We start from the raw sequence: 18,960 nt of genomic DNA, 5'->3' as shown, positions 1-18,960 counted from the left end.
GTGTAGAACCCCCCATTCCTTACCCTATCAGTTCATTAATTTTCAGCATTCCTTTGTAGCACATCTCAGCTGCTTCGATTCTCTTGCGTTTGTTTTCCCACAGCCCATGTTTCACTACCATTCATTGCAGTGCTCCAGACATACATTATCAGAAATGTCTTCCTCAAATTAAGGCCTATGTTTGATACTAGTAGAATTCTTTTGGCCAGGAATACCCTTTTTTCCAGTGCTAGTCTGCTTTTGATGTCCACCTTGCTCCATTCGTCACTGATTATTTTGCAGCCTAGGTAGCAGAATTCCTTAACTTCGTCTACTTCATAACCATCAGTCCTGATGTAAAGTTTCTTGCTGTTCTCATTCCTGCTACTTCTCATTACTTTTGTCTTTCTTTGATTTACTCTCAATCCATATTCTGTATTCTTTAGACTGTTCATTCCATTCAGGAGATCATGTAATTCTTCACTTTCACTCAGGATAGCAATGTCATCAGTCAATTGTACCATTGATATCCTTTCACCTTGAATTTTAATTCCACTCCTTAAACTTTTTTATTTTCATCATTGCTTCTTCAAAGTATTTTTTCTGTTACTCATGATTTCTTCACAGTTACCTTCTTGGTATTCATGTTTTTCTTTCCAACTTCTGTGATTGCTCTTTTTAGAGATGTCCATTCCTCTTCAACCCCCCACGGGGCCCACAGTCTTCCTGTGGGTACGTGTGTGGTGTGCATGGGGCCCCGAGCTATTGCAGTGTTGGTTCCTTTCCAGGCTGCATTACCATCCCTGTTCCTCTCCTTCCCTATCCTTACTCCTTTGTCCCTGCCCCCTCTTTTCCCTCTTAGCGGACTTCTTTATGTTGGCCTGGCTATCCTCCTGGCTTTGTTTAGGTCTGTGCTATTGTTTAGTTTGCTGTTTCCATCTCCTTTTCGGTGTTTTTGGTCCCTTTGGGGTTTGACCTCCATTCCCAAAATTTTCCGTTCAGTGTGAACCATTTGGGGATGAACTCCCTACGTAGCTTCCAAGGTGCAGGTTCCTCTCCACCTTCCCCCTCTCCCCCCTTTCCCTTTGCACCCTGGCCCCTCTCCTACTAGGTCACCAGGGTGGTAGCCAGTCTGTGTGATGGGGCTGTTAAGTATCCACTTGGCTGAGCCCCTTGAAACCACAGGGATCACAACGCTAGTACCCGAGCTGTTAACATCTCGTGTATGCCCAGGAGTCAACGCACATCACTTTGGGGCACCCGTACTCCCAGCAATGGCTGCTGTGCCAGATGGCCCTTGCTGTGGCTGGATGGCACCCACTGGGCAAGCCCCTGATCAGAGAGGGTGGTACTAGGGCGCATGAAGTGCAAAAGCTTCACCATCCTGGCCATTCTGTGGCTGTCTCTAAGAGTGGTAGCAGACAGGACACTCCTTCTGATCCTTCGGCCTTCCCCTCCCTGCCCCCCCCCCCACCCCCCCTGGGAGGAGGGTCAGGCTCGCCGGCTTGGGTTGAAGCCTTTCCCTCGGTACCTAGTTTGTACCAGGACGGATGGCGGAAGTTTTTCCGTGACCAAGCCTTTGTTTTTCGTGGAGACGATTGAAGATAAGTATGGTGAAGTGGAATAGATGAGTAAAATGCGGTCCGGTGCTTTGCTCATAAAGACATCTTCTGCTGCCCAATCTGATGCCCTGTGTGCTTGTGACCGTCTCGGTGACGTCTCAGTCTCTGTCACACCCCATCAATCTTTGAACTCGGTACACGGCATTATTTTCCATCAAGATCTTCTTCTCCAAACTGACGAGGAGCTCCGTGCTCACCTCGAGCGGCAAGGGGTTCATTTTATCTGCTATGTGCAGTGAGGCCCTCCAAACAATCACACTGCTACAGGTGCCTTTATCCTGGCCTTTGAGGGGGATGTACTCCCAGAGAAGGTCAAGGTAATGGTGTATCGGTGTGATGTAAAACCTTATATTCCACCATCGATGAGACGCTTCAAATGCTATGGTTTGGACACACGGCTTCCCGCTGTACCACTGATTCCCTCTGTGCTGACTGTGGGTGCCTCCTCCATGAGGGGAGTGTCTGTGCTCCCCCACCAGTGTGTGTAAATTGTCATGGACATCATTCTCCATGCTCGCCTGTATGCCCGATGTTTTTGAAAGAAAGGATGATTCAAGAGTACAGAACCTTAGATCGGCTCACCTACACTGAGGCTCGTCAAAAGTATGACCAGCTCCATTCCGTGTCTTTGTCTTCTACTTTTACTTCTGTTATGTCCATTCCCCCTCCTACGTCCTCCTCCTCCCAGCTCCATTCCATTCGCGCCATGCCTTCATCCTCCTCCTCACTCTCCTACTCCCCCTCCCTCTCCTTGTCACTACTAATACCCACCACTTTGGGTGTTTCTTCCCCTTCCCTGCCGGAGTAGTGCTTCCCTCCTTCAGCAGCCGCCAGTACTGGAGCTCCCTCCCAGGACTCCTTTTCCTGGTACCCCCCTGAAAGGTGATCTACTACTCCACATCGGCAGTGCGATCTGCGGCCAGTAGGCGCCAAGATTGCCCGGTGTAATTCCGTGCCCATTCTCGCTGAAGTCAGCCCTTCTCTTCCTTCCCAAGAGAAGAAGCAGAAGTGCGAGAACAAGGGCATGGCCCCTCCGGTACCCCCTGAGGTGCAGCCTTCCCCTCCTCCAGTCAATGAGCCATCAGAGTCTGACCCCACCTACGTGGATATTACCCCATCCTTATTGGTGACTGATGGCGACTCCGATCCCTTCGCTTTCCCTTTGGACTCTGGCTTGAGGATCCTCCAGTCGAATTGTAATGAGTATTTGCATCACCTTCTTTCCTTCTACTCTGCCACTTGTATTGCTCTCCAGGAGACCCATTTTGTCAATTCTTATTCACCTGCCCTTCGTGGGTTCCGTGCTTTGTTGGAACCGAATTGGCCCTTTGCAGGCTTCTGGCGGTGTTTGCAGCTGGAAGCCATTGTTGTCAGTGTCCATCTGGCCACTCCAATGACAATCTGTAGTCTCTACCTCCCACCTGACAGGCTGCCCACATCCCAAGCCCTCACCGCCCTTCTTCAACAACTCCCTTCTCCCTTCCTGCTATTAGGGGACTTTAATGCCCACAACCCTCTTTGGGGTAGTCATACGACTTCTTCCCTGGGCAGGAGAGTTGAAGCTGTTCTGGCAGGGCTTGACCTCTGTTTACTAAACACAGGTGCTCCCACACACTTAAGTGTGGCTCACGGCACTTTCTCTACCATTGACCTCTCCATGTACAGTCTCGGCCTTCTTCCCTCCATTCAGTGGGGAGTCCACAATGACTTATGTGACAGCGACCATTATCGGATTGTTTTGACCTTCCTTCAGTGTGTCTCGCTCCGTCACCCTCCCAGGTGGGCCATATCTAAGGCTGATTGGGGTGCCATTTCCTCTGCTCCCATCCCCCCTGTATTGCCCCATGAGTGTTGATGAATCTACTCAGACTTTGACTGCTGCCATCCTTTCAGCAATCCCTTCTTCCTCAGGTTCCCCATGCCAGAAGATGGTCCCTTGGTGGACTCCGGAAATAGCTGCAGCCATAAAAGACTGCCGCTGTGCTCTTCAACACTTCAAGCGGCACCCTTCTACTGTTCTTCTTCAGATCTTTAAACGACTCTGCACCCAGGCCCACTACATAATCAAATTTCAGAAACGGATTTACTGGGAACGATATGTAGCTGCCATAGGACCACATACCCCCTCTTCACAAGTCTGGGCAAAACGCAGGTAAATTTTTGGGCACTGTCCTCCCACCCGGGTTGTTGTCCTTACTGCTCTGGACTTTGCAGCAGAAAATTTCGCTCAACAGTTTGCTGAAGCTTCGGCATCGGCTCATTGTCCGCCCATGTTCCTTCTCCTGAAAGAGCACTCAGAACGACTGCCTTTGTCTTTTGTTTCTCGCTGCTCGGAGCCATATAATGCTCCATTCAGCGAGTGGGAATTTGCCAGCGACCTTGCCCTTTGTCTTGACACGGCTCCTGGACCAGATCGGATACATAACCAAATGCTCTAACACTTATCAGTGGCTGGCCACCATTGTATACTGACCCTCTTCGACAGTCTGTGGAGTGAGGGAGTCTTTCCTACCCAGTGGCAGGAAAGCATTGTTGTTCCAGTGTTGAAGCCAGTGAAGTCGCCTCTTCAGATGGATAGCTACCATCCAATTAGCCTTACTAACACCCTCTGCAAGCTCCTTGAACACATGGTGACTCGGCGGCTGTTTTGGATCCTTGAATCCCATGACCTTTTATCATCAACTCAAAATGGTTTTCACTGTGGCCACTCTATTGTGGATAACGTAGTGCACCTGGAGTCTGCTATCCGGTCGGCTTTTGCACATCGGCAACACCTCCTTGCAGTCTTCTTTATCAGCATAAAGCCTATGACACCACTCAGCACTACCACATCCTCATCACCCTTCACGAATGGGGCCTTCATGGCGCTCTGCCCATTTTTATCCGTAACTTCCTTTCTTGTCGCTCTTTTCGGGTCCAAGTTGGCTGCTCCTACAGCACTCCCCCATCAACAAGAAAATGGGGTTCCACAGGGTTCCATGCTGAGCACCCCTCTCTTTCTCATAGCCATTAATAGTCTGGTGCCAGCTGTTGGACTGACAGAGACCCTCTCTGTGTATGCTGACGATTTTTGTATGTACCTCGCTTCCTCCATAATGGGCGCTACAGAATGCCATCTACAGGGGGCAATCTGCTGGGTGCACTCATGCGTGCTCTCCCATGGCTTTCAGCTTTTGGCGGCCAAGACATGACATGCATTTCTGCCATCGCCGTACAGTCCGTCCCTATGCAGAACTGTTCCTCGATGGCCAGCCCCTCGAGGTATTGGACACCCATCACTTCTTGGCTCTGGTCTTTGATGCCCAGTTGACATGGCTTCCTCATCTTTGCCAGCTGAAGAGGGTGTGCTGGTCCCATTTCATTGTGCTTAGGTGTCTGTGCAATACCACCTGGGTTGCAGACCGATCTGTTCTCCTGCGATTGTATCAAGCATTGCTCCAGTCTCGTTTAGACTATGCAAGTCCTGTCTATGGTTCTGCATCGCCTACTACGCTATGTATCCTAGACCCCATCCACCACTGTGGGGTCGAACTTGCGACTGGTGCCTTCCGGACTAGCCCCGTACTTAGCCTTCTCGCAGAGGCAGGGAGTCAATCACTGCGAGTTTCGCGCCAACAACAGCTGATATCTTATGCGCTCCACATTTGCTGCAACCCAAAGCACCCTAATTGTGATGTCCTTTATTCAGACACGATAACCCAGAGGCGGCCACAATGTGAGCTTACCATGGCTGTCAGCATTCAGTCGCTCTTTTCTGAGCTCCAGCAATCCCCTTTATTGCTTCTCTTCTCTGCTCACGCACGTACCCCTCCTTCCTTGAAGCGTCTCTTGGACACAACCCTGTCTTGATCTCTCAGTCGATTCAAAGGATTCTGTCCCTCAGATGGCTCTTTGCCACCAATTCTTTTGTCTCCTCATTTCATTCCAGGGTTCAGAAGTGATTTATACTAATGGCTCAATTGTTGCTGGCCACACTGGTTTTGCTTACACCTATGCACGATGCACAGAACTTCGTTCCTTGCCCGATGGCTGTAGTGTTTTTACTGCAGAATTGGTAGGCATCTTGTGCAAACTGGACCATATCTGCTCCTGCTCAGGACTATCCTTCACTATCTGTAATGACTCATTGAGCAGTTTGCATGCTATCGGCCAGTGCTTCCCTCACCACCCATTGGTCATCGCTGTCCAGGACTCCCTTTCTCTCCTTGCTCCACATGGATGCTCGGTGGTTTTCATGTGTACCCCAGGCCATGTTGGGATTCCTGGCAATGAACTTGCTGATTAATTGGCTAAGTTAGCTACCACCAGATCATCTCTTGCTATTGGCATTCTGGGAATAGACCTTCGCTTGGCATTACATCGTCAGGTTTTGGGCCTTTGGGATGCAGAATGGCACACTCTTTCTTCGCCGAACAAGCTCAGGGCGATTAAGGATTCTACAACTCTGTGGCAGTCCTCCTGGACCTCTCATAAGGCCTCTGTCATCCTATGCCAGCTCCACATCAGCCATACTTGGTTGACTCACAGTTATCTCCTCCGTCGTGAGGACCCCCCCTCTCTGTCATCGCGGATCGATGTTGACTGTGGCTCACATCTTATTGAACTGCCCCAACTTAGTGACCCTGCGACGCACTTTTAGCTTTCCAGACTCGCTACCCCTGGTGTTGGCTGACAATGCCTCAATGACGGATCTCATTTTACGTTTTATTTGTGATGGGGGTTTTTATCAATTTATTTAAGGGAGGAACCTTCCATCTTATCGGTGAGTGGAGGGGATAGCAGGCCCTCTTGCTCCCCCCTTCGCCCCAACTGGATTGGCTTCAACTGGGCTTGGTGGTTCACCCCAGCCCTCTGCCTTCCCACTCCTTTCCCTATGGGGTCTGTTATGTCTTGAGCATCTCTCTTGTCTCCTGTGCTTCCTCCTTCACACCCCTGTCATTAGTCACTTTCTTTCCCTCACCTCTCCGATTCTTTTCCTTCCTCCCCTGTCAATAGTTTATCATTTTATGGATGTTGTGGTTCCCTCTTTTAATGTGAGATTTTATCGGTTTAGTTAATCTAAGGTTGGAGGGACTGATGACCGTGTAGTTTGGTCCCTTCTCCACCCACCCAACCAACCAACCAACATCCATTCTTCTTCAATTGTACTGCCTACTGAGCTATTCCTTATTGCTGTATCTAAAGCCTTAGAGATCTTTAAGCATACCTTGTGATTCCTTTATACAAGGTGTACATGAAGTTCGGGAACACTTACAGTTATTTCTTGTACAAGAACCAAACATTATACAGATATCATTCATATGTTATTTTGAAGAGAAACCCTGATGCCAATAGTTCGCACTAGTCACAAACTTGGCGAGTTCAAGTGCGGAGCCAGCTTTCTGTGTGTTGGAGTTCGGCAAAAACAAGTGTGCTACAGCTGTTCAATGGATGTTTAGAATCAATTATGGTAAGAAGCCACCAACAAGGAAGGCCATTTACCTCTAGCACAACAAATTCGTTACAACAGGTTGCTTGAGCCTGGCAAAGAGAAGCGGACGTCCCAATGTGAGTGAAGTGAATGTGGAGCGCGTACGAGGGACTAGCGCAGACTATTGGCAGATTTCCAAACTGCGCTGTGTCAGTATACATGGGGGGGGGGGGGGGGGGGGGGGAAATCTCTCAGGGGTTCTCTTCAAAATGACATATATATGATATCTGCACAATGTTTGGTTCTTAAGCAATAAATAATTGAAAATGTTCCTGGACTTTGTGTATACCCTGTACTTCGGTATCCTACTTCTTGCATATTGATTTTTCCTGACTAATGTCTTAAAACTTCAGCCTATTCTTCATCACTTCTACATTCCTGAGTGTGCCTTACAATCCATTATCTGATTTTGGAACCTCTGGTGACCATGATGTAAGCAAACTGGAATCTTTCCATATCACCCAGCCTTTTCCAAGTATACTACCTCATCTCGTGATTCTTGAATGGAGCATTCACTATTACTAGTTGAAAATTATTACAGAACTCAGTCTTTCTCCTCTCTCATTCCTTGCCTCACGTCCATATTCTTCTGTAGTCTTTTCGTCTACTCCTTCCCCTACAACTGCATTCCAATACCCTATGACTATTAGATTTTCATCTCCCTTTGTGTATTGTATGACCCTTTCAATACCTCATATATTTTCTCTATCTCATCATCTTCAGCTTGCAATGTCGGCATATATACGTATACTATCATTGTTGGTGTTGGTTTCCTGTCTATTCTGATAAGAATAACCCTATCACTGAACTGTTCACAGTAACACATTCTCCGCACTACCTTCCTATTCATCACGAATCCTACTCCAGTTATACCATTTTCTCCTGCCGTTGATATTACCCTCTACTCATCTGACCATAAATCCTTGTCTTCTTTCCATTTCACCTCACTGACCTCAACTATATCTAGACTGAGCCTTTCCATTTTCAAATTTTCTAGCTTCCCTACCATGTTCAAGCTTCTGGAATTCCGTGGCCCAACTCATAGAACATTATTCTTCTGCTGGTTATTCAATCATTTTCTCGTCACCACCTTCCCCTTGGCATCCCCTGTCAGAGATAGGAATGAGGACTATTCCAGAAACTTTTGCCAATTGAGAGATGTTCATGACACTTTTTCAATTACAGGCCACATGTCCTGTGCATAAATGTTGTGTGTCTTTAGTGCAATGGTTCTTATTGCCTTCTGCATCCTCATGTCGTTGATCATTGCTGATTCTTCTGCCTTTTGGGTCAGTTTCCCACCCCGAGGACAAGAGTGTGCCCTAAACCTCCCTCCACTTGTTTGTCCTCTGACAAGGCCATTGGCAGAATGAGGGTGTCTTCTTATGCTGGAAGTATTTGGCCACCAATGCTAATTATTAATTAAAGTTTAAGCATTGGCAAGTTTCAGACACGGGACCAAGGACGTTTTGATTAGTAATCAATGAGGAATGGGGTAGATTCAAGGGAACATTAGTAAGTGTGGCAGAAGCAATATGTGAGAGGGTAAGCAACAAAAAGAGATGGAAAGAAACACCCTAGTGGAATGATGAAACAAAGGATATAGTACAGAAGAAGAATAGGGTCTATAGGGTATAGTTCCAGAAGAGGACAGGAGGATAGTGAAGGTTGAAGAAAGGTGTTACGTGAGATGATTAAAAGAAAGAGGAAGAATAGTACTACAGATTTTGTTCAACCGGTGAACAAAAGTGGCTAAGATGAAGAGAATAGGGAGGAACTCCAGAACATGTGGAAGGAGCATTTTGAAGAACTCCTGAGCGTGAACGGAGACCTGGATGAGGAGAAACAAGCTGAGGAGAAAAAAAGAGAGGACGAACAGCAAATAGAAAAAGACCTTACATGGGGAAAAGTGGGAGAGGCATTGGGCAAGATGAAGGGAGGGAAGTCACCAGGGTTGGATGAGCTAAGTTTAGAAATGGTGAGAACAGCAGGAGAGGTGCTATAATGAGTAATGAAAATTATGTGGAGACAGATGATGATTCCAGAAGACTGAAAGAAGGGAGTAATTGCCCTGATCTTTAATAAGAGAAATAGAAGAGAGTGCAATAACAATCGGGGGGGGGGGGGGGGGGGGCAAAACATTGATGAGTCATTGTGCAAAGATTTTTGAAAGAAATTTGGAAGCAAGAATTCAGGAAAAATTAGGAGGAGGAAGGGGGGGGGGGGGGCAGATAAGAGCAATGTGGCTTCAGAACACGGTGGATCTAATTTTTGCTGTAAGACAGCTGATGATTTGGGGGATAAGGAGGAAGAAGTAAAAGAGCAGTTGGATGTTTGGGAATAAACAGTACAGGAATATGGCATGAAATTTAATATAAGTAAGAGTGAGATGATCATTACAACGAGAACAAAGGAGAGAGGTACAACTGCAATAATGATAGGTGGGGAACAATTGAGGAGAGTGGAGAGTTTAAAGTACCTAGGAAGCCTGATACAGGAAGATGGAAAAAATGACAGAGAAATAACTGAGTGGGGGAGAAAAGCAGAAGCATTTGGGACGAGCGTCAAAAGCCTGATACGGAGCAAGGATGTGCCCCAAATGAGTAAAAAGGTTATATACCGGTAATACTGTATCCCAGTCCTGACCCATGCATCTGAGATCTGGGCCGTGAAAGGAAGAGAGAAAAGCAAAGTACAAGCTAGTGAGATGAAATTCTTGAGGAACAGTATTGGAGTGACAAAGATAGACAGGTTAACAAATAGGAGGATCAGATAGTTAACGAAGTTGGAACCATTACTGGAGGAGATAGAGAAATCGAGGCTGAGATGCTATGGACATAAACGAATGGAGGAGAAGAGGATACCCAGGAGGATACAAGAGATGAAACTGGAAGGAAAGAGGCCAAGAGGAAGACAGAGACAGATAGCTGAAGGGAGTGGAGGAAAGCATCTAGAAGAAAGGAGAAGACTAGACCAAGGTGAAGATGGAGAGATGGTGGCAAGACAGAAGACGATGGAGAGGCTTATGTTCCAAACAGATGCTGGAAACTGTCCATGATGATGATGATGATGATGATGATGATGATGATGATGATGAATTAGACACTACCTGTAGATCATGGTTGATACTTGAGACTTAAGAGGCACAAAAATAGGTCAGTAATACTGCAGCCTATTCGAAGAATTAGCTCTTCTACATACTGCTTCTCTCTCTCTCTCTCCTCGCACATAGTGAGTGCTTTATAACACTTAATTTGCTCTGAAGCACTGCTATATGACCAGTATAATTAAATGTTACATACTTGTTTCATTTGGAAATTCCTGGCCATACTAGTTTAATAATTATTCTACAAAACATATATGTTAACATGTTTGGCAACTGCAGCATTAATTTGTAAATGAAAAATAAGTTATTTTTATTTTTACTAGTTTAGTAGCCATGAAGCCTGCTTCATATATGGTCTGTGGTTCCGCATTAAATTGGAGTCTATCAGTTCTTGTATTAAACATGTTTGTTAGTTTGTTTAACATATTTCATGCTCATTAGGAACTCCTCACCGATTGTGTGAAACGACAGTATATGTAATATAATTTAATTGTAGTTTTTTATTTTGCAGTGTACCTCAATTGCTAATGTAGATACCACTACCTGAATGTGGTTTATTTTTAGGGCAACAAAGGAGCTGTTAGCATCAGATTAAATATATATGGCTGTTCCTTGTGTATAGTGAACTGTCATTTAACTCCGCATGACCCCTACCTACAAGAAAGGGTTGCTGACTATAACACAATAATTAGGAAACAGGTCTTCAAAAAGAGAGAGACAAGTCACATACTTTATCATGAGTAAGTATTCATATTTATATATGTATTTGTTAGTTGCAGAAAATACACACAATCAGTTAATTAGAATCACAAACTTCTTTACAATAAAACTTTCATAATCTTCTGTTTGCATAAAATCAGAATTAAAGTCAATTAAAACCAGTTGTTAAGCACAGGATGCAAAATAAGTGAAGAGGTAAATGTTAAATCGCTAGTTTCACCTAAAATATGAATTATGAACATGGTTAATTTGGGAGCCAATAAATTGTGTTACGAATATTGATAGAGACATAATTTACATAAGTTGCTTCTATGTTATATCCTTACTTATCGGAAATTAATGACGTAACTTGAACTGTAGTTGGGAACAAAAGATACTTCCCCGTAAATTTATTTATGAAACTATTGATGTAGTTTGGAGATGGGGGGCAGATTCATTTAACATTAATACCTAGACCGTAGTGAAGGAGCTGTTCAACACAGTAGCGTCAGTGTAGTAGAGATCAACATCCAGGAAGGAGCCTTGAAGTTTGGAAAATAAGACTAATTTCAGTTTAAAAACTAGAAGATGGATGTATATTTCTCTGTTTCATCCCACAAAATATCATTGATCAATGTGTTTATAGCCACAGTGATTCCAAATGATAACAAATGACATATAACGGGGCAGCACCTTTGATTTGAATGTGGCACTGTCATTGATCTGTACCTAACCTGTTCGTCAAATTGCAGCTACCTCAGCATGCCAGCTGAAGATACTTCTGCTTAGTAACTACATGGTGCTCATGAAGTGTCAGTAGAATACAAAAGGAAATACTTTAATTCTAGTTGCCTGAGACTGCAGGTGTGTGTGTGTGTGTGTGTGTGTGTGTGTGTGTGTGTGTGTGTGTGTGTGTGTGTGTTTTATAGTCTTGCTATGTGGTGAGTAGCAACTTTCCTTTTCATAATAGTGTTACATTTCATTCTGGATTTTCCATTGTTTGATAGTTTCTAATTCTGCATCTACATGTGCTTACTACATCAGATGTTCCAGATTTGTAGAAAACAACAAAATGAACCATTTCAACATTAATTCTGCTGCCTCATTTCAAAACTAGTGTGAGCTAGGTACTGACAAACTGATCAGAAACTTTGTTCTGCTTTATTTTGCATGTGTTACTCATACATTCTGTTGTGCAAAATAACACCATGAGGATGAAATTGAAATCAATTAATGAAGCACTATGTTATCTAAACTTTATTTATATAATTAATACAAAATGTGCCACATTGTTTGCTTAGGCATGTTACTACTGATAATAAAAATTACAAATTACCTGAACAGGTACTCACCAAGTACAGCCTGATATTAAAATGTGCAAGGACACTTACTTCTCAATTTAAAGTGAAATACATTCCACATACTTGCCATATGAAGTGGCACATTGCAAGATGGTATTTATATTGTCACCCACTGAGAAAGTGACTGTGGATTTCCCTCCATAGGACAGTAGTTTCAGGAATAATATGTGCACTTTAATGTGATTTGTTTTGACAAGATCAAAGACAATGGATTTCATTAATAATGTTGGAAATATTTGTCAGTTTCTTGCTGAATAGACCCAATAGAGGTAGAAACCTCACAAAATACTTTGGGAGCACTAAATTTTCTGTTGCTTTTCACAGGAACAAAACTATGATTTATGGATGTCCATACTTTTGCATGGATGAGGGATTTCAGTTGATGATATATTTGAGAAAAAGTTCGACCACAGCAGTATCTAGAGAAAGTCTTTGTCCTACAACATGACTAGTTTCAGCAGCACATTACTGCCGTCCTCAGGCCCCACCACTGCCAAAAGAGTATTTGATTTCATTGGCACATTTACTCTGGGATCTTTGTTACTATCACACTCGGGCTAGCTTTCATCAGGTGTCTATACTTGACACTCCGTTGATTGGAGACAACACAGTATCGAGTATAGACTCCTGATGATAAGCTAGCCCACATGTGCTAGTAACAAGGATCCCACAGTAAATGCACCAAGGAAATTACATACTACTTTGGTAGTGGTGGAGCCTGAGGATGGTGGTAACATGCCTCCGAAACTAGCCATGAGAGAGAATAAAGACATTCTCAAGATACAGCTGTGATGGTACTTTTTCTCATATAAAGTGAAATTATGAGATATTGTAAAATTTGTATCTTAGGTGAAAGAAGGAATTATTTGGGTCATGTGGGTGTTTGTAATGAAGTACTGCAATATTATCCAGATCTGACAGGTGTGCTGAAGTTCAATGCTCCAAGACAAGAGTTCTACATTCAGCTAGTATAGGGGACACTTGGCACAGTGCTTTTTTTATGTACCGTCATGACCACATACTCGGAGTATTTTTCAATCATCTTTGCCACCCTCCCCTTTCGAGACCCTCCTAACTTTGATTCAAAGTGACTGACTCTCACCCCTCATAATCTTCTCAAACTATTTCTTCTTTCCTACTCTGAAGCCTGTGGGTCTGAATGTTAAGGTGCGTTTACACTGAGTTCACAACATTGTTCGTGGCTAGTAATGAACTACTGATGTTCGCAACATGTTAGCAACACAAAATCAGTGTTTCATGGGTGTGTCGGTAGAGATCCAAGAAACATTGCTTGTGGCCTTCTACCACTAAATTCCGCTATGCAGCGCAAGGGTTCGTTTGCTCTGAGTGAATGTTTTGGTGTTTGTTTTGCTGGAGTGTAGTGGTGCGTTATTTTATGTCTCTTCATTTTTATTTGAAATGGAGTGGTCACGAGACAAAATTTTCCAGTTGATATCGCTCCGAGGCAGAGAAGGTCCTGTGGAGTGTAAGTTGTGCAGGTTACAAAAATACTAAATGCAAACATTATTCGTTACAAAAAGTTGCTGCGGTGTTTGGCACCAGCAGCAGTGATGTGGACAGAAAAATTAAAATCTATCTGATGATGGTGACATGTTTGATCGCCGAAATATTGTGTCCGTTGGACACTATAGACTGGCAGTACACCCGTGTATATTTTGATTATCAAATACGCAGGGAAAAACTCAAGAATCACAAAAACTATCTTGACTCAGTACCAACGAGAGAAAAGAAAAATAGACGAAAGTAAAAAATTTGGATGTGGTACTGACACCCTCTACAAAACAAAGTGGTTTGGATTTAAATATCTGTTTCCTGGATGATATTCAGGAACCAAAGGAGACCCGGGACACAATTGAACAGATAAACAAAGTTATACTTGCATATGATTAATTTTATTCTCTTGTACAACAATTTTAACTGTAATTATTTTGCCATGGAACAGCTCCTTTCAAGCTCACAAAGTAGTTGGCAAATTCGTCGCGAATTTCCTTGAATGTCTGAAGTTCTCCATGGTATATTTGGGAGTGCAGTAATAGAGGATGCATTAACATCTCGTCTCCATGCCTCTGGAAGGACTTCACCTGTTTGTGGAAATTAGAATTGCAGCTTCTAGGTGGGCTGTATTAACATCTTGACTCTGAATTTCTTCTTAAAAAATTGTGCAGACACACTTTCTGTCATTGTTATGGTTTGTGTCTTCTGTCGTCGTAATAGCATCAGTTTGCCAAAGACACGAAACACTGAAGCCATAGTACCAAATCTGTTTTCCACTCTCATCTTTGCCCTTGACAATCTATAGTTACAGACTCTCTCTTTCGAGCCTCTGTTGTGCCCACCTGGATACGGCTTCGTGATGTTTTCCTGTAATGGAAAAGCATCATCTGTCGTGAATACATATGGTAGTGGTTTTGTCCATCCAGATAAACACTTGTGACGTGGCAAATTCAGTTTGTTTTTGTGAATTACCTCACTTATGAGGCATTCTTGAAAACACCTCCATCAGAAATCCTCCCTTGGCAGCCAACGTCAGCATATAGAAAGTTGTAGTTGGCGTCAACTACAGCAAGCAACACAACGCTAAACGATCCTTTATAGTTATAAAACTTGCTCCCATTAGCAACAGGGCACTATAGAACAATGTGCTTCCCGTTAATTGCTTCCACGCAATGAGGGAAGTGGAGTGCCTGGCGAAACACACTTTCTTGTGAACACCATTCATCTTCAGTAGCTGGCATCTGAAACAAGTAAATTTGGCTTCAGGTTTTGCAAGAGCTACCTCAACATGTAGCAGCTGAAACAGAGAAACCTGCAGAGAAAGGTGAAGATGACAGCACACCACCTCCACAAAAACGGGAAAAGAAGGGGGGGGGGGACCCCATACTTCATGCAGCAGAAATGTTGCATAATATTATGCAGAAGCAACATCAGTGCCGACAACAGGACTCAGCAACAGATTTCGGAAAATTTGCTGTCACTAAGTTGAAAGAGCTTCCACCCTATGAAAGGGCGGTGGCTACAAAATGAATAAGTGATGTGCTGTACGAGGAAGACCTGAATGCTCTGAGGAAGCAGCAGCATACAGTAATAAACATAGACACAGCAGGATCATTAGCATCAACTTCAATTGCAGATTCCCCTGCCACATTCATTGGGAGCATATCTGGTTTGGATTGTGAATAAATTATCTTCATGGAATGATGCAAATATGTAAATGCAAATAAAAAAATAAATATCTAATCAGTTAAATACGTCACACCTGGCAAGAATAGTGACACAACTCAAAATTGCAATATTTGAGAAAATAATTTTAAAGAATTATACAAAACTTACAGTGAAGTGTACAAGCTTCTTTTACATTTCAAGTAAGTATTTAAAGGCAGTATCTTCTGTTATATTATATGCAAAAGTAATACTGTAATTGTATCCATATTTTTCAGTGACATAAACTTCGAGTTGTCACTTTTCTTGCTGCAGTATGTGTTTCAGTGCTGTTAACATAGCTTAGTTACCTTTACATGATCCTTCAACCAAAGCTTCACAAACTTCTGGAACTATTTGAGGTATGGCTGGCTTTGAAATGTGGAATACATATGCAAGGCTTTGATAGGAGTCTCCTTATGCCAGAAAACAGAGTAACAGCAAGTCTTTGGTTCACAGGGATTCTTTCTTTGAAACAACTGGTCCTATAATATTCACCAACATTTTAAAATCTGATGGCGACATCCTAGTGAAGTTACGAAAACCAGAACCGTCTCCCAAATTCAGCTCACGTAGCGTGTCATTCCCGCCACTTCTTCTATAGTATGTTTTGGTCCACTGACGACGACTACGTTGTTTTCTTCACCTGTTCATTTTGTTAAGTATTATTAATGCAGCACCAAATGTCATTAATTCTTCCTCTTCATTTGACGTAGCTTATCTCTTGAAGTAAATACACAAAGTAACCTATCAGTTCACTGCAGCAGACTATGCGAATACGTAGAAATGTTGGTTGCTAGTGTAAACGGGAATGTGAACAGCGAACAATATTGCCAACATGTTGAGGAACGGGTTGCACACGATGTTCTGAACATAAACATGTTCTGAGCTCAGTGTAAACGCGCCTTTAGAAATACTTTTGTTGTTTACTTTTGTGTGTGTTTGCTGGTTGTCTTATAGTGGTGCCTCCTGAAAAATGAGTACTAGCCAATCCACGTCTTGCTATGAACGTGATGAATTTCTCAATGGAGTTTTTCTTTTACAATTACAAAATCACTAAGTTTGAATTAATGTGAAATTTTCTGGTGAACAGTTAAACAAATGCTTACTATCCATAAAAAGAAATATAGTTTTATATTAAAACCATTTTTACCACTTTTGATGCAATTTAAAAAATGTGTTTTTTGTTACAGTTATGTATTTTGGATCGGTGACTTGAATTTTCGCTTAGAAGAAAATCCAGCTTTGACAGCAGAGAAAATTGACTCACTTGTGAGGAAAGGTGATCTCAAAACCCTTTTACAGAAAGATCAACTCCTTCAAGTAATGAACAGTGGGGATGCTTTCAGTGAGTTGACAGAAGCATTGCCAACATTCCCTCCCACATACAAATTCCAGTTTTACTCTTCAGACTATGATTTGAAGTGGGTATACCATTTATTCTCTCATGGAAAATAGAACTATATAATTTAGATTTCCCATAACTTCTGTTGTGTTTGAATTACAGGAGACGGCCATCTTGGACAGACAGAATTTTGTATAATGTGAATGAAAATGCTTATGAAAACATGACACTTGAAGTGGAACAGCTCTCATACAACAGCTTTCCACAATATACTCAGAGTGATCACAAGCCTGTTATGGCAGATTTTGTAGTAAAGGTAAGTAATAAAAGATGTTTGGCAGTTGTGTTGTTCATAAAAATATGTTGCAGATGTCATTTTCTTGAAGATGTCTATTAGTTTTGAATTTAGTTCTGTTGGCAATGCTGTTTGGAAAACTGAAAAGATGATTTCATTTATGTAATAGACGAACTAGTCACTTAATTGAACGAATGCTGTGAGCTTTCAAAGCCTTTAACTGTTAGTTGCAGATATTTTACTGAATGCCACATTCTTGTAGCTCTGTATTCTGTAATGAACAATGATATTTTGTTCTCCCTTTGTTGACCAGTGCTACAGAAATTGCATTTGATGCATTCATAAAACATTTGACAAAATTGTGTGATGAAATACTGTTAGAAGTTTAGAAAGACAAATCAAATCAGATAGATTAGAAGGAAAGCTGTGTGGGCAAACAGTGAGCCAGCATATAAAGGCGGATGTGTTTCCATAGTGAAAAAGGTTGATGGGATTCAGGATGCTGCCAAAAATTGTGAAAGGCACATGCACATTAATGTGGATGGGCAAAAATCTTGAGTGCAACAAGCTTTGATGTGCTCAGGTTAATTTGGATCGAAGCAAATCTCTTGGACTAGTGTCTCAATTACGCAAGTGACACCCTTTCAAAGGAAAAGCTGATCTCTGTGTTACGTATTACTCTTACACTGTAATCTATTTACAAAGTGTTCTAGAAGAGTATGACTTTGTTAGGCCATGGAAAGAAATCAGTATTAACATAAATCCTTCAAGGCTTTTCTAAATAAATTTCTTTCAGCCACCTAACCTTTATGTCGTAGCCCTCCTTAGCCCACTTGCACATACCTCCTTTGCTCATAATCCTTACTCACATGAGCCAGATCATTACAAAACTGATGATAATCCATCCTTAGCCCTGGAAATCCAGTCCACTCCCACTGGCAATTCATACATAATCACGTGAAAGGATAAGATGTGTAAACATGCATGATCAGTTCATGTAAATATTTAATTCTTTATTTTGTACTGGCATGACCAGGAACAATCGGTCTGAAAAATTGACCACAAGCAAGCATCTGCACCTTGAACATGTTGAATGTGAGCAATAAGACACACAAATTTGTTGAACGTGTTATGTGATGAGAAAGCATCTCTAAATATGATTGGAATTCTACTCTTTATTTTACCTTTTGACGAGAGAAATTGTTGAGTTCTGGTACATGGTTCATTTATTAAGCACTGTGTACTGGTTACACAAAACAATACTTGAGACCAAGTCCAACTGGTACAGGAACCTTGGGAAGTCCAAGTCTGTCACAGTGGTCATCATATATATAACAGCTAGATCACAGGGTCTGAGCACTGGCCGAGAACAACATGCAAGTGGCACACTTGTTGGCACCTTCATCTGAGTCGGTGCCATGTGATCCAATGTAGCACTGGGAGATGTCTTTCTTCTTTTATGCCACTCCCTGTGTAAATGCGGTGATTTATATGTTACTTGGATTTATGTGGGCTTGGAACCACAGAAACTCAGTTGCATGGATTACAGCAAAAGTTTTGATGCTTGTGGTTTAAAATTTTGTGTGTTGTCAGAATTCCTTTCTAAAATCTGAAGTTATAGTTATATTGCAGAATGTCTACCTTAAGGCAGATGATGATTATGAGCTATCACTTGCTGACAAGTATGAATGTCTTCTTCGATACTCATTTTCTGTGGGATTTTAAGTGACTGTAGAGGCCTGATGGAGCTAAGATTTTTCCACATCGTTGACACACAGTTGTTGTTGTGGAGACTGGCTGCATAGTGTTACTTATTGTCAGGAGCTCCCGTTTTTTCCTAGCATTGCGCTTTTCAGATTCTGTT

At 42.7% G+C, this 18,960-nt stretch overlaps 1 protein-coding gene across 1 annotated transcript in view; it reads left to right on the top strand.

Annotated features, from left to right (window-relative positions):
- Window positions 1–18,960, top strand: part of LOC126354435 (phosphatidylinositol 4,5-bisphosphate 5-phosphatase A-like) — a 78,359-nt gene that overhangs the window by 23,697 nt on the left and 35,702 nt on the right. Inside the window, exons 5-7 of the mRNA XM_050004121.1 lie at window positions 10,742–10,917; window positions 16,650–16,880; window positions 16,964–17,117. Coding sequence (XP_049860078.1) covers window positions 10,742–10,917; window positions 16,650–16,880; window positions 16,964–17,117 — 561 coding nt within the window. The remainder of the gene's footprint in view (window positions 1–10,741; window positions 10,918–16,649; window positions 16,881–16,963; window positions 17,118–18,960) is intronic.

The sequence above is a fragment of the Schistocerca gregaria genome, chromosome 1 (genome assembly GCF_023897955.1).
Source record: "Schistocerca gregaria isolate iqSchGreg1 chromosome 1, iqSchGreg1.2, whole genome shotgun sequence".
Classification (NCBI taxonomy): Eukaryota; Metazoa; Arthropoda; class Insecta; order Orthoptera; family Acrididae; genus Schistocerca; species Schistocerca gregaria.
The sequence above is the reverse complement of the archived record's forward strand: the minus strand, read 5'-3'. Positions and strand labels throughout refer to the sequence as shown.